The sequence below is a fragment of the Rattus norvegicus genome, chromosome 3, assembly GCF_036323735.1.
Source record: "Rattus norvegicus strain BN/NHsdMcwi chromosome 3, GRCr8, whole genome shotgun sequence".
Taxonomy (NCBI): Eukaryota; Metazoa; Chordata; class Mammalia; order Rodentia; family Muridae; genus Rattus; species Rattus norvegicus.
In genome coordinates this window covers 108856272-108871706 of record NC_086021.1, presented here as the reverse complement: position 1 = coordinate 108871706, position 15435 = coordinate 108856272, and the positions used below count along the sequence as shown (strand labels likewise).

Sequence of the window (15435 nt, the reverse complement as noted above, 5' to 3'; positions counted from 1 at the left end):
TTCCAAGCTTGAACAGGAAGATATTTGCATGATGAGGACCAAATGGCTTTTGGAAAAATACACAGGACAGATGTCCGAGGTTCTGTTTAATGCTCACACCACATGGAAACAGTCCAGAGTGGAAAGGCTCTTCAGACATGTTCTAGGTATGCTTATAAACAAGTCACCGGAGAAGAGCTCTTCAGGTGGTGAACCTGCTGGAGGTGAGTGTGTGTGTGTGGCCGTGCAGGTATGTCTGTGGGTCTCAAGAAATGAGTCATGGAGGAAAGCTCGGAACAGTGGGAGGGAGGGAAGGTCTGTCTGAGATCTGCAAGCCTGAATGCTGAGTTAGTTGCATGTGTGCTGCCCAGATGAGTTTGTGCATCTCGTTCCGTTCAGTGGTGCCCACAGATCTAGACTGTCAGGAAGCGAAGCACGAGAATGAAAGGCCACTGGGCAGAAATCGGAACATGGAGCCTACTGATTTTTTGCAGATGTCCATTCAGACTGCAGCGTGACGGGTGCTGCTAGGGAAGGAGGGAGGCTGAATGGAGAGCAAGGAGAACTGCCAGAGGACACCAGCTGTCAGGATGAAATTCCCATTTCTCAGCTGGAAACATCTGTGTCACTGGCTTAATGTTCTGGATGATTGCAGCAGAGCGTAGCCCCGGCCGGAGTTTCTAGTTGTCCTGGTTTTGTTCCCTACATCAAATAGGAGTTGTGGGCCAGGGGCTCTGGAAGAAGCTTTAGCAACAGGCTGCTGTCTTCTGCCTGACAAGGAAGGGCTTGGCTTTTACTTTTCCATTCGTGCACAGATGGTGTGGTTATTTTCAGTTAAGTGATGCTCTGCGGTGGAAACATGCAACTGCTTTTGATTCCTTGGCTTAATGAAAAAAGAGAAGAGAGGAGGAGAAAGCCAACTCTTGGTAATGCTGGTCATGCCTTTATTTAAATATGTTCCAAGACACCGAGATGGGAGAAATATTGCTGCCATTAGAACACATGGCTGTTGGGGTAAAAAGGTTTCTAACCTTTCTAGCGGACCGGATAGCGATCCACTTGTTCAGGTCCAGGTTCCCTGTGTTCCTTAGTTTAACTATGTTTGCGCAGGTCCCACCCGTGTCCTAGAGAAATGGGGTAAGGGTGATGGGGCAGTTCAGGGATGGCGACTAAGGTCCTAATGCTGTGCCTGGTCTTCTTACAGTTGTCAGGGATACTGATGGGAGAACTGGGAATGGTAGATGCCTGGGATGCAAAGCCGAGGAGAACAGAGCCTGAACGCAGGCTGGGATTAAGGGAAGCACAGGAGGGGTCCAGAGAGATTAACAGAAGGACCAGTTTCAGGTCAGATGCCTGGGATAGGTTCTCAGATTTGATGACTTATGCTGGAGTTGAAGAGTGAGTAAGAGGAAGATAGTGTATTGGATTAGATTTCCAGTATAACTGTGTGGCTTAAATGTCAGAGATTGCTTGTCTCACAATCAGGGAGATCTGAGATCGAGCTGTCAGCTGGATTGGTTCCTTTTCAGTCCTGACTGCTTGATGTACTGATGGCTGCCTTTTCTCTGTATCTTCATCCCCCCCCCCCAACACACACCGTCTCAGCCTCTCTCTCTCTCTCTCTCTCTCTCTCTCTCTCTCTCTCTCTCTGCCTGTCTCTCTCTCTGTCTCTGCACAGGAGCTCGCATGAGCCCTAATTTTCTTTTCCAGTGAGGATACCAGCCATGTTGAATTAGGCTCTGCTCTAATGCCTCATTTTAATGTACTACATCTCTGAAGACAAATACGCCCCATTACGAGATACTAACAGGCCTACAGCATAAAGTTTTGGAGAGATCCCACACAGCCCCAAACACCAGGGAGAAGATGGCCTTAAGACTGCTGGGTCAGCTTGCCGCATGTCTAGAAGCCTGGGGACAGGGATGACATTCGTGTGATCAACACACTGGTTCTAAAGAAGGAAGTTGTGGGGGCTTCAGAGGCAGGGTCACACCTCTAAAGAGAGAGGGCTCTTTACATTGGGTGGCAAGAATTCAGAGTCACCGAAGGGCAGAGAGACGCCATCAGCTGCCTTGAAAAGCTCACTCTGCAGAGAGAAGCAACTGGAGGGAGCGAGCCCTGCTGAGAAGCAGGTGTCTCTCTGCCTCAGCTCTATTGATCTGTCAGGCCAGGTGGTTCTGGGTTGTGGCGTGTCAGTGGGTAGCAGATTAGGAGAAATGTAGCACAGTACATCTAACCGTCAGAGTTGCACTCCTAGCCAGCCCCTTCCATGCAAAGTCCCGTCACATCCCTGGCCTTTACATGTTAAATGGCAGTAACACCTTACCCTAGTAACGGTGAGAAAATGTCTCCAGGCCCTGGCTTCCATTCCCACACAGTTCTTCCCTGTGTAGACTGCTGGTTGAAAAGGGAACAAGAGATAACCAGAGAGGTAACTGGGCTGGCCGAGGGGGTTAGAAAGACACTCAGCAGGAGGACCTTCTCTTTGCTTCGGTGTCTTCTTAGCACCTAAGAAGTTTGATGATGTCACTTTCCTAAGGCAGGGTAGGCTGCCCCTTATGTGCTTAAGGGGACTCAGGATAGGACAGAGCATGTGCCTGTCATAGTCACCAGGCAGGAAGTCCTGGGACTGGCAGGTCGCTTCTGTGTAATGGATTTAAAGGATGGGATGCGTAGTCTCTGAACCCACCAGCCACTCGCCACGTCCCTGTGTCGCCAAACCTTACTGATGCTCGGAGCAGTCTTCGGAATCTAATCTGACCAAGTTTCTAGTTCCAGAAGTCGGTTTATCAGAACACGATTTCACAGTTGTAGCGACTTTTCTGGGGGTTTGTCTTCGAGGAGTTAGCTCTACAAAAGCGAAAAGGGGAGTCTAAGTGATTTCCAAACAAACCCTGGTGACAGCTCTGCATTCCGCAGCCCAGAGGAATTCCCTGCTGGCTGGTGACTCTGAGCAGTTGTTCTCCAACAGCTGGAGTATGTATGGGGGCAGAGGGTGGGGGCGTGGAGGTTCCGGGCTGAGCATGTAGTGTCTGGCTAGAATCCAGCATATGCCTGCTGTCTGGATCCCTCCCCATGGGCGTCCAGATCTCTCCCTGGAGATAATAAAGTTACTGCTCTTTCTCAGGGTTAGTGGTGACTGGTGGAGCTGCCCTCAGGGGAAGTCCTATGTTGAGTCTGTGCTCACCAGAATGGTGAATCCGATGGCTTGGGTGGCAGGGTGGGAGAAACTGTAGCACAGTGGGTTTGCAGCTCCTACAGGTCAGAATGGCACTCTCTATTTCTGCTCCTTCTGGGCTGTGCCTCCCCGCATCAGGTCCTGTTCTCCTGATCTGCAGGCCTTTGGTTTGTCTCAGTCTCCACTGAAAATGCTACTTCTTTCTTGGACCCTCGGTTGTCTTGAATTGAGAATAAAAACAGCAGGGAGCTCAACAGTGCCTGTGTGTGTGCATGTGTGCCTGCGTGGGTGTTTGTATTCCGGGGTCTGTGTTCATGGATGAATATATATGTGTTTGTGTGCAGCTAAGGGCCTAGATGCATGTGTGTGCCTAATGTCAGGGTGAAGGCCAACGCTAAGACACTCATTGCTGATACCTCTCAAGTTCTGTCCATTTCAGTTTTGGAGGTCAGGGTCTTTCATTGGCTCGGAACTTGCCAAGTAGGCTTGGTTGGCTTGTCAGGAAGCCTCAGGGATGGACCTATCTTCACTTCACTTCCTTAGAATCAAGTGCCAGTCACTGACTTTTTTTTTTTTTTTTAAATGTGAATTCTGGGGACGGAATTCAAATCCTTATGGAAAATACTTTACCAACTGAGTCAGCTCTCTAGCTCCCCATTCACTGGCTTTTTAAAGTAAGAAAATGTCATGGTAAGGAAGATTCCTCTGACCAGAAGACAGACTAGGATTTGAAGGAATAAGCTGAGGCCAGAGGCTGAGTTGGAAGTTGTCGCTGGTGGTCATTCCTGTGGGGTGTGGCTGCTGGGACTAGAATCCTGGCTGCCAAGATGGAGATAGGGATTGGGCATGCACAGGGCTGACTGAGTGGGCAAGGGAGAAGGCTTGTGGTACCATGGTGAAGTGACACCTTTTGTCATGGCCTCCCTTTTGGAATGGACTAGGAAATCTCATTTCTAAAAGGCAACATGTATGCTTGTTGCTAATTGATTGTCGGGTAGCAGAGGGTCTCCCAGGGGGTATCCACAGCATGAGGGTTTGTCTGGAACTGCTAACCCATGGCTGTGTCCGTTCCCACCGGTCCTTGCTTGCTTACTCCAGTTATAAACGTATTTTTAATTTCACTTCCAAACTATCTTTACCACAGGGTGACAGTAGTATACATCTTTAATCCCACCACTTGGGAGGCAAAGGCAAGTGGATCTTCAGGTTCAAGGACAACCTGGTCTACATACTGAGTTTCAGGCCAGCCAGGGATACATAGACCCTGTCTCCAAAAACCAAAACAAACACCAACCAACCAACCAGCCAACCAACCAACCAAACAAAAAACCCATGCTCCTCTGTGCATGGAGAGCTGGGTAAAACTCCTCAGAAGGAAGGCAACAGAGGTGTCTGATGCTAGCAGGTGAAGAGCAATTTAAATTTAATAGGTGATTCAGAGCAGTGAGGAGTATTCTAGGTGTAAATAAATAAATGAATGCAAAGTGGTGTGAGAGGGGGATATATGGAGGTTAGGAGCACTAATCTTGGGCTATTTCCTTTGGCAGAGCTTGTGAGAGAAGATGGTGAGTCTTACTAGCTTGTTAGCCCTAGGCAGTTCCAGAAGGCCACCCTCCTATCACCACAGTGTCATAAAGTCTAGTGTGCATGTGTCTGTTTTCAGCCTGGAGAGGGAAGCCCTGGCTTTACGTCTTTTCTTTATAGCTCAAATGTCTGGTCAGAAATGCCCAATAAATGCTTGCTGAATGACTCATTGGGAGTCAGAGCCGAAGTGTGATGGCTCATTGGTCTTTTTTCCTTCTCCTCAAAGATCATTTTACTTCTTGGTGCCTACTTATCTCCCAGCCTTTGATTACCCTGGCTCAGTGCTATCTGACCCATCAGATCTTGGCTTCCTGGAAAATCTGCCCCCAAGGTTCAAGGTGGATGAGTTTTGCACCTTCCTTACCTGTTATCATCAGGCCTCTGTTTAATTTTCTGCCTAAGGGCCGTGTTGGGTAAGGCTCTTGGCATTTTATGATTGTTTAGTGGACTTGAACCTGAATCTTGGGACTTGGTTTTAACCTCCGGTAACTCTTGGATAGTGTAGTGATCAGAGTAGTCTCCTGGGGGTTAGCAGGCCTGAGTATGGGTTTCGTCTTGGCTTTTTCTACCTGCACAATGTCAGGCAGATTGATTTGTAGATCGAGGTATCCTATTTCTTGGAGGGAAATGATCTGATATTCTTGCCAACTTGGTCCCAATTCAAGGACTTCAAGGACTCTGTGATTGCAGGGGCTGTGAGTCTGAGGCCTGGGATATTTGAGGTCCAGTACATATTCCTATCTGGAACTTTAATTTCCAGCCGGCTAGGAAAGAACATTTGTGTTTTCTCACCAATTTGTGTGTGTCTGTGTGTGTATGCACGCACACACACACACACACACACACACACACACACACACACACACACACACATGCCTGCATGCAGGCATTCATGGACTCCAGGAAAGAGAGTTACAGGCAGTTGTGAGATGCCATATTTGGGTATTGGAAACTGAACTCTGGGCGTCTGGAAAAGCCACAAGTGCTCTTAATAGTCGAGCCATATCTTCAGCCTCCTTTCTCACAGATCTGCATGAGGGAGATGAGCACTGTTATATGCTAGACATAGAACCCTTCCATTGTGTTCTTCCAGCTAGTGCCTTCCGCATCTCTGCGTTGAGGTGGGCCAAGGTATAAATACATCTCATAGGTGAGGAACTAGACCTAGACAAGCAAAGACACAGTCTTCCAGCTAGCCCAGGTCTCAGGCCTGTGCTCATTATGCTTGCCTTCTGACTGTCTGTTCTTTCTCTCTCTCTCACAGAGAGTCAGCTGCTCCCTGGGAACAACTTCACCAATGAGTGCAACATCCCAGGTAACTTCATGTGCAGCAACGGGCGGTGCATCCCAGGCGCCTGGCAGTGTGATGGGCTGCCTGACTGCTTCGACAAGAGTGACGAGAAGGAATGCCGTGAGTGGCTGCCTGTGGTTGTGGGCGGGGCTGGATAAGGGCGGAATTCCAGGCCAAGAACCAGAGGTCCAATCTGGTTTGGATCTTGCGCCCTGCTTGCTGTGAGCTACTGGACCAGCTGCCTCTCTGTCTTGGAGCAGTGTGGACCATGTAGAAGTTTAATGTGGTAGAGGAGTCCATGCTTGGGTGAGCAGAAGAGACTCACATCAAGCCCTAGGGATGCCTTTCCTAGCTGCTACTCTCACCTTTAGAATCCCAGGCATTATATTCTGTGGTGCGTCTCAGTCAGTAGGACCATGTCTGGCTGCCTTGATCCAGGGCTGGAGACTTATCTGTGAATGTGTGGTAGAGTTCTCTCGATGGTTCTGTAAGACCTAGTATTATACTGAGTGGATACATACTCGGCTCATGACCCCATGCTGTCTTACCTCCTTTGCTCTGTAGATAGTCACAGTCTGGATCTTCACTGCATCATCCCTCAGTGGGTACCAGCGTGCTATGGGCTCTGTGGTTCCTTCTACCCCATCTCCTTCTTTAGCCTCTTGTCCATTTTGTGCTCTGAAACATGCATACGATCTGGGTTAAGGATAATCCTTAGGGGTGGGGGGCAGGATGTCCACTGAAAATCCTCCCTGCCCTGAGGAGAGTCTTTCCTCTTCCCCTGAGTTAGTCCCTGCACAGGGAGCTTGGCTCTAGGTCACCTTCCCGGCACCCTGGCAGGTAGGCAGCATGGGGGTGGGTGTATGGCCATGGCTCAGTAGATGGGCAACTGCTATGGATCCACACGACTCAGCTGTCATTGGCTTTGGCAGCCGGGCCCGGTGGCACTTCTGTTGGGAGGACTCTCTGTTCTGGCTCTCAGGCAGCCGTGGCTCTGGCAGGCAGCTGAGGACAAGGTGCTGGGATGATAGGAACTTGAACTTTTATGGGAACTTTGCTTGGGTTCGAGGTTCTGACGGTTGATGCACAAGAGGAGCACTGTGTTTGGGGCCACCCAGGACAGCTGGACCCTCACTCCCCAGTGCTGGCTTGTGAAGATGTGCTGCCCATTCCGAGGCTGACCTCTTACCTGCATGGGATACGGTGTCCCCTGTGCCTACTTCTGCTCTTGAGGGAAGGTTTGGGGAGGAGAAAACTGGGGAGATTCGGAGGCTGAATTAAGTTTCATTAATGTGTGATTTTTCTTATTCAATTGTTAACGTCATACATTCTTTTTACATTATTATTTTTCCTTAACTTTTTTTTAGGTCTCTGCCACTGTTTCCTTGCTTCTAGCATAACTTTAAAACTTGTAGAAGTCTAACATTCTAAAATTGAGTTTGAAGTATGATAGAATGTGTGAGGTCTGTCATCAGCCCGGTGTTAAGGAGCATTAAACACTCTATAAGAATATAGAGTTACCATTTTCGGGACACCATGTGCCTTTGAACAGTGGTAGATAGAGACTGTCATTAGCTGGCTGGTGAGTGCGTAAAGGAATGCAGGATTAGCAGCTAGTCCAGCCCCACCTCTGGTAGTCGCAGCTGTGCGAGATTACTGACTTCTCTCGCAGGCCCTGCTGTCTGTGGATAGTCTAGTATCTGGGAATTCATGCAGAAACGGGAAGAGGTAGAAGAGACAATGTTTTAAACAAGGGTATCAGCAGCTGCTTGGAGCTGTTTGGTTTGGTTTGGAGCAGGCTTGTTCCTGGCTGCTCCATCCTGCTCCTCAAGTGTGACAGACACCCAACAGGCATTTGCCTAGTGTTTGATGCAGACCTAATTAGTATTTTTGACTATACATACAAAACACATTGCGTCTCCAGTTTTGTGTTCAATGGAGAAAACAACTCTTGGCTTAGATATTAAGGGGAAGTGGAAGTCCTTTTCTAAGAGACATTGAGTTTCCCCTTTAACTGTCTTTCATAAACTTCCCCAGCCATGGAGCTAAGTGTGAGATTTGGAGGAAGATCATCCAGACTCAAACATGGTCCTCTCCTGCACCCTTAGGGAAATATGAAACCTTAGAAATGTTTCCATTATATTCTGATAGCAGCCACTGGTGGGGTTGAGTAACATTCTTCACTCAGAGAGGAGCCCAGTTTTGTCCTCTCTCAGTGGGAGCAGGAAGGCTTCTTTCTAATTGTGAGCTCCATGGTGATGTCTTGGTGTGTGTGCCTCTGTGGTCTATAAACACACATAGTGTGCTTACAAGTTGTTTATAAACACAGTTGCTGGGTGGTCTGCGTTGCAATGGTGTGGTTGTATGGGTTTCCTTTTTTCCCTTCATTTTCATGTGTGTGTGTGTGCTAAGTATGTACACATACATGTAGAGGTCTGAGGCTGCTGTTACAGTCACCCTTCATTGCTCTCCTTCTTCACTGAGGCCGGCTCTCTCTCCTAGTAAATGTGAACTACCGATATGGCTAGCTTTGCAAGCTAGTTTGCTCTGGGCTTTCCTTTTCTTTGTCTCTGCTTCCAAGGCTGCAGGTACTGGGTGAGGTCTGAACTCCAGTCCTCAAGAGCTTTAGCCACTGGAGCATCTCTCCAGCCTGTGGATGCTTTTAATTAATCATTCTATTAATCATTGGCTGTGTTTCTGTGTATTTTTAACAGTTGTATTGTGAAAAATATATGTACTGCAATTAACCATGCTCAATTGAATGCCCTTTACTTAAAAAGGAGACATATCTTTATTATTTTTAACTATGTGTGGATGTGGAATAGTGTCTATATGCAGGTGAGGGCAGACACAAGATAAGGAAGGCCTGTGATTGAATAATGAAAAAGAAAGGTGGGGGTAGAGTTTTTGAAGGTGGGAGAGAGGAGAAGAGAAAAAGAAACAAAGATGAAGGAGGAGAAGGATGTGCCCCCTCCCACCCCCGTGTGGCTTTAAATAGCCACAGGTAGCCATGATTTTCTCACGAGGGATGGATTATTATAGGATAATTTGTCTTATCTAGGTGGGCCGTTTATATCAATATTAATTGACTCTGAGCTTTTTGGAGTGAGAATTTACTGATATAATTCTAACTGATAAATTACAAGCTTCAAGAGTTTTGATTTTGTGGGGTTACTGGGAACTGTGACCATAACCACAGGGGGGGATGCAGGGAATGTGAGCAGAGAGCCACAGATAGGCTGGCCACTGCATGGGGCTAGCCATGGAGGCAGAGAGAGTGGAGAGAACGCTGCTGAGGCCAGAGAGTAGCTGGCTGTAGCATAGGATGGAAATTGGGAACTTACAGAGTGGGAGACGTCTTGAGAGCTCTGGGCTAGAGAGTCTGGCTCACTGAGATAAAATACCCCACAGAGGCCATGTGGCCTGATGATGCCAGCCATAGCGTGGGGTGGTGTCTCATTTCATATTAATATTTACCACTACATGTAGATGTATGTATCTGCATGTGGCTATTGTGCACTTGACTACAGGTACCCCCAGAGGCCATAACAGGGCATCAGGTACGCTGGTACTGGAGTTCGATGATTGCGAACCATTTGACATGGCTGCTGGGAGCTAAACTTAGGTCCTCTGAAAGAGCAGCAAATGCTCTTAACCACTGAGCCATGTCTCTCACCCTGTTCCGCTATTTGGCTTGCGTTTACAATCACATAAGGAACATCTTACGTAGGTGATAGAATGTATGGTGGGTTCTGCCGGAGCCAGTGGCACAGGGCTGAGGGCAGAGGTGAACAATTCACTTTCTCTGGGAGCAGCAAGTGTAGAAACTGGGCCACCTTCATGGAAAGAAGTTTCTTTGAAACAATTGTCTGCCTCAGGGAAGTGAAGTGAAGTGGCCACTGTGACCTCTGGGAGGTCATGGCGTCCAGCACTCTGTGGCACTTTGGCATTGAAAAGATAATGTTTTAGAAAAGAGCTTGCAAATCTTTGCTCTTTTGAAAGGGCACAGGGAGCCTGGAGATGGGTCTCGTGGTGGGACGTGGTCTTGTGAGCAGCTGTTTTGTATCTGCAGTAGAGGAAAGACATTTTGGAAAATAAGAAAAAAATTCTGTCTTAAAGTTTTTTTTAAGACATCACATATTGTAAAAATTGAGGGGAGGAGGACAAAGGAATGGCTTCCGAGCTTTTCCTGTCACAGGCACTCGGCATCCTGAAAGCTTGTCACTCATGCCTTCCCAGTGAAGGTCCGGTTTTCATTCCTAGTTTTTCCATATAGAAAATTTCCATGATGTCATCTTAGTGATTTTCTCTATCATTTAAAAGTTTTATTTTATGTGCACTGGTGTCTTGCCTGTGTGCATGTCTGTATGAGGGTGTTGGGTGCCCTGGAACTGGAGGTACAGATATGTGGGAGCTGGGACTGAACCCTGGTCCTTTGGAAGAGCAGCCAATGAGGGGCCACCTCTCCAACCCTTCCCTATCACTTTAATTCCTAAATAATCCACTAATTTTGTATCATATGACTAACTATGCTACTTTTGCTTTTTATTTTTTTTATAACTGCTTGGGAGTGAACCCAGGGCTTCCCGTGTACCAGGCAAATGTCTGCTCTGAGTGTCACCATCTTCCCTCTGTGCCGATCTTCTCCAGCTTTCTGCTCCTGGAGAGCCAGTCTTCTGCACTGACAGCCTGACAGTGGAGGTGACACTCTCCCCCTTCTCCATGTCCCAGGATGGGATTCTCAGAAACGAGACCGTGCTGAAGGGCGGGAGCCTTTCCTGCCTGTGCCCACAGACTGCCCACTTGTTTTGCACTGGTTTGCTTTCACTGGCCAGGAGTGAAGTCTGGGACTTATTTTAGTCTTGGCAGTGTTGAGTAATATCTTTAAAATAAAATCTCTTTTCCTGGTTATTTTAATAGTGGAGAACAGTTCATGTATTTTACATTTTTATTTTTTTTTAATTAACAAGGTAGAATGCTTATATTTCGAGTTATAAGTTGCATTTCCTTGTGCGGTATCTGTTGATGAGTTGAAGTTAATTCTCACCTGGGCCTTGTGGGTATTAACTGTTGTGCGTGCCCCTGGAGCACCGCCCTCCCGGAGCTGGGGGTGGGGCCTATTTGGTGTGCTTCTAGTAGATCTCTGTCCTTGGCCAGTGCATTGCCCTGAGGGATAGCTTATTCAGGTTGCCTTTCATGTCTGCCTCTGTTTCTGTAGTTATAAAATGATGAGACACACGCGTCAGGAAATGGGGTGTCTCCTCGTTTTGAGGAGCGACAGTGATTATGTGCTTGAGTGTCCTAGGCATGGTACTGAGCCAGGCACTTTATGTTCTAGGATCTCATTGGGTTGCCCCGGGAGCTTTACCAGGAAGGAGCTGTTGTCACAGAGGCACAGCAGACACACAGAGCTTGCATCTTGGCCTTATAAGACCCCATAGCCTTCCTCCATCAGACTCCAGGGGTCTTTTTGTTTACCTGTGTAGGCGTCCCTTAGCTGATCTTGTGGATCTGGATTACCTGTGGCTCTATGTTACCTGTATTGTGCTTGTTGTAGGTGATAGAAATTCCTGCAACTAATTCAGAAGGTTTTGGAGAGGGTTGTTTTGGAGGTTTTACTCCAGGACCCAGTGGGTTCTGTTGCCTGTGGAAGATAGTGTGTCATGGTGGGACGGTACACAGTAAAGTAACGCCTCATGACTGGGACGCAGAAAGAGAGTGAGGAGGACGGGCCTGCGGTCCCATCGTTCAGGGACACAGCCCCAGTGGCTTAAAGGCTTCCCAGGAGACTATCTCTTTAAGAAGCTATTATTTTTAATTATGTGTGTGTGCGTGTGCGTGTGTGTTTGTGTGCGCGCACTTGCTTGCTTGCATATAACCAGGTACCTATGGATGCCAGAGGGATGGAGATGTGAACTGGCCAACATGGGCCAATCAGACTCAGGCCCTCTCGAAGAGTAGCAAGTGCTCTTAACAGTCCTGTCATATCACTAATCCTGGACCTTACCTCTTCAGGCTCCATCATCTCCTAATGCTGCCACTAAAACTTTAACACTTGGGCCTCTAAGTGACATTTAGGATCCAAACTATAGGAAAAAGTTTCAACGCATCAATAGTGTTGTTCTACAATAATGATTTTTAAGGTGGCCTTTAGTCCTATGAGCCTCTGAAACCTTTTCCTAGAAGCAACGTGCCATTCGCAGTGCTACAGCAGAGACACATGTCTAGAGCCGAGTGCCTTGAGACCTCCCTGTTCCACAGTGGGCTTTCACCATCGTCTCTGACAGATTTGGGAGAAGGTTTTAATGTTGGGGTCCCTCCTCTAAATGGGATTATTTCTCCTTGGGAGAGTTGCATCGTCTTTGGTCATGTGTGGGACGTTTATCATCTCTGACTTGTGCCTGAGTGCATGCATGTTTGGTGGGTGTGGAGGAGGAATTCAAAGATGTTAAATAAAAGCATTTTAATGAATCTCCAAAACCAGAGATGTGGGAAAGGAGGTGCAGATGTGGAATCTGGGTTCCATTTTTCTCCACTGTGCCCAGTTCTTGCCCGCACATTGCTCAGGCGCGATGGCAGAAGACCTTGACCTAGTTTCAGAAGCAAGTGTGGAACCCTGATTCCCCAGAAGTGTAAGGGGTAGGGGGTCCTCCCTCTTTTTTTTCTCACCATCCTAGGCTTCTGCCTCTAGGTGGCACACACGTAATGTTTTCTTTTAAACCAACTGCCTCTAAGTTAGCATGGACTCGGAGCAAGCAGAGGGGGAAGTGGCGTTTGAGTTTTCAGGCTGGAGCAGGCATTTGGCTGTCTCACCAAGGTGCCTACTAATGGCCTTACATGCACCAAGATCTGGGTGTCCCGGCTTGTCATGGGCTGCGTGCTTTGGGATGGTGACCTTTGTGGTGTTGTGGCCAGGGGAAGCAGGGAACCTCTCAATGGATTGTGGGGTGCAGCTATAGCAGAATGGATTCTGTGTCAAAACAGAATTGCCAAGCCACCATATTTTGCATCAAGTAGTGCCACCCTCTGCATTCTGGGGTTGAAATCCTACAGCACGGTGCCTCTGGATTCGGCCTTGCTTGGTGATGGCATTTAGCAGAATGGATTATAGCTACATTTCTTGCTGTTGTGACCAAATACCTGACAAACAGCATAGAAGGGAGGAAGGGGTCCTTGCTCCCTGTTGCAGAGGCCTTAGGCCATCATGATGGGGAGGGCATGGTAGAGAAGTGCACTTCATATCCTGGTAACCAAGAAGCAGGAGGAGACAATACAGGAAGAGCCAAGGCAAGACGAAACCCTTAAGATGTATCCCCTGTGACTTCCTCTAGCTAAGCCTCACTTCCTGACTTTCATTGCTCTTAGAAAGGACATTATATTCATTATGAGTTTATTGTGGGATCAATCCATTGATAAGGTCAGAGAACTCACCATCTGATGTTCTCTGAAACCCCCCCCCCACAAGATGTACCCCAGGTATGCTTTACTGACCTCGAAGGCTTTTCTTAACGCCTAGAAGTTGTCAATCAGAACTAAGCATCACAAAGACATAACTGAATTAAAATGAGGTCACAGAGTGGGCCTTAAACTCACAGCTGAAGTCTTCCCAGAGAGAAAATTAGGACCCAGACACCCAGAGACAGAAGATGACGTAAAGCCGTAGGGAGAAGAAAACCACGGCGAGAGGTGATCTGTCCCTGTGTCTTACCCCTGCACGTACATTGATTTTGGACCTCCGTCCTCCAGAAGTTTGGAAGAATGAGCTTCAGTTGTTGAAGCTGCCCAGTGTGTGGGACCTCGCTCCGGCCACCCCTGTTCATGAGCACAGCCTCAGACTCATTACTATTGTGTCTCATGTTGTCACCTAGAGATGCACACATGTCTGACACTCATGAAACACGAAGACTTTCACAGGCACCAGCTTCTTCTTTATCAATGGTTTGATCATAGGAGTATCTTCAAATCTTAACTCCCGGTATCTAAGCACATGCCCTAACTTGGAAATGGGGTCATTACAGATATGAGTAGTTAGCATGAGATCACACTATAGTAAGGAGAGCCCTTTCTTGTTGCAATCTGAGTGGTGTTCCATGAAGATAATGTGAAGAAATGAGACAACAGGGATGGAGGTGGGAGTGATGCAGCTGCCAGCCAGGTGCTCCCTAGAAGCCAGTGCAGGTGAGGACAGGAATCCTCCTGGAGTCTCTGGAAGAACTGAGGCCCGGTGACCACTTGATGCTGCTGTACAACCTCCAGGGGTTTTCATCTACATAGTCCACTCCATTGGTGGCGCTTCCTCATTTCTCCCCTGGGAGGAATCTGCTTACTTCCCCAGGGATCATCACTAAAGGCACTAGTGCTGCTCTGGGCTAACCTGGAGGCAGTGGACACATCTCTTTTACTGACCTGCCACGTTTGCCCCGTCTCTCAGGGGCAGCCCTGCTCTCTGTTTATGCTGAGTATCTGCTGTGTCACATGTGAAGTGTCCCTATTCCTGCAAGTCTTAACTCTGGCTAGCCATAGTGAAGTACTAGGCTTCTGAAGGAGTTTAGCTTCTACAACTGAAGTGGCCCTCAGAGTGGCCCAGAGACACACTGTGGTTTCATGCTGACCCGTGTGTACACTCTTGTGTGTTCTTTCTTTCTCGTATGTGTTACTTTGCTGTGTGTGTGTCTTTAAATGCCTCTGGTAACTCAGTCATGTCCAGACCCTCAGGTTCTTCCATCCCAAAGGTGAAGTCATATATCCTGTATAGTTCAGATAGGACTTTAGGGCCAGACCACGCTGGGTTCTCACAGCGCCTGAGACCCTCGGTGCTGCTTTACTTTTTCTCATCTATACGATGGGACTGTCTCGGCACCTTCACCGGAGGGCATGTTCAAATCATTCCTTGCATGATGTAATCAGAAAGAAGCTGGCCTTATACAATAGGTATTATGCCTGGGGAAACAGGATACTATCCACCTCTGAGTAAGCAGATGGTGTGTGAGGTCTACAGCTGCCTGGCGCGAGTGAAGCTCTCAGTAAATTCTAGGGGACTGTTCTACCTGTTGTGTTGGTGACTTTATGCCCAGCATGGTGTGGCTGGCCACTGCCTCCGCATTCCCCTGCCCCTCACCTTCCTGCGCTCCAGTAAGCGAGGCTCTGCTGCAGAAACTGCGTTATTTCCCGGCTCAGTGTCTTTCTGTCTGACGGAGTCTTTAGCCACCCAATGTTGAAAGGTCCTTGAGTTTAGCTCTCCAGAGAGCCAGCCGGATACCCAAGCTGGTGCCAGAGGGAAGAGCAAATATTTGCAGACCCGAGTTGAGTGCCGTCTGAGAAGGCGCCTCCTCTTGGTGGAACCTCCTCTGCGTTCTTCCCAGAGTCCCAGCCTCAGAGAACCTGGAGTTGGTCCCCAACTGCC

General features: G+C 48.1%; 1 protein-coding gene and 1 long non-coding RNA gene across 3 annotated transcripts in view; one reads left to right on the top strand and one right to left on the bottom strand.

Annotated features, from left to right (window-relative positions):
• Nucleotides 1-15435, top strand: part of Ldlrad3 (low density lipoprotein receptor class A domain containing 3) — a 241803-nt gene that overhangs the window by 64624 nt on the left and 161744 nt on the right. Inside the window, exon 2 of one of the 2 annotated variants that reach the window (NM_001401870.1) lies at nucleotides 6006-6152. In NM_001401870.1, the coding sequence (NP_001388799.1) occupies nucleotides 6006-6152 (147 nt within the window). The remainder of the gene's footprint in view (nucleotides 1-6005; nucleotides 6153-15435) is intronic. The other variant, XM_017592181.3, reaches the window with a different exon arrangement.
• Nucleotides 1718-15413, bottom strand: LOC120101606 (uncharacterized). The gene is made up of 4 exons (XR_005502299.2): nucleotides 15151-15413; nucleotides 6581-6710; nucleotides 3167-3377; nucleotides 1718-2829 (listed from the first exon to the last, which is right to left on the bottom strand). It is a non-coding gene; the product is annotated as an uncharacterized LOC120101606 (long non-coding RNA).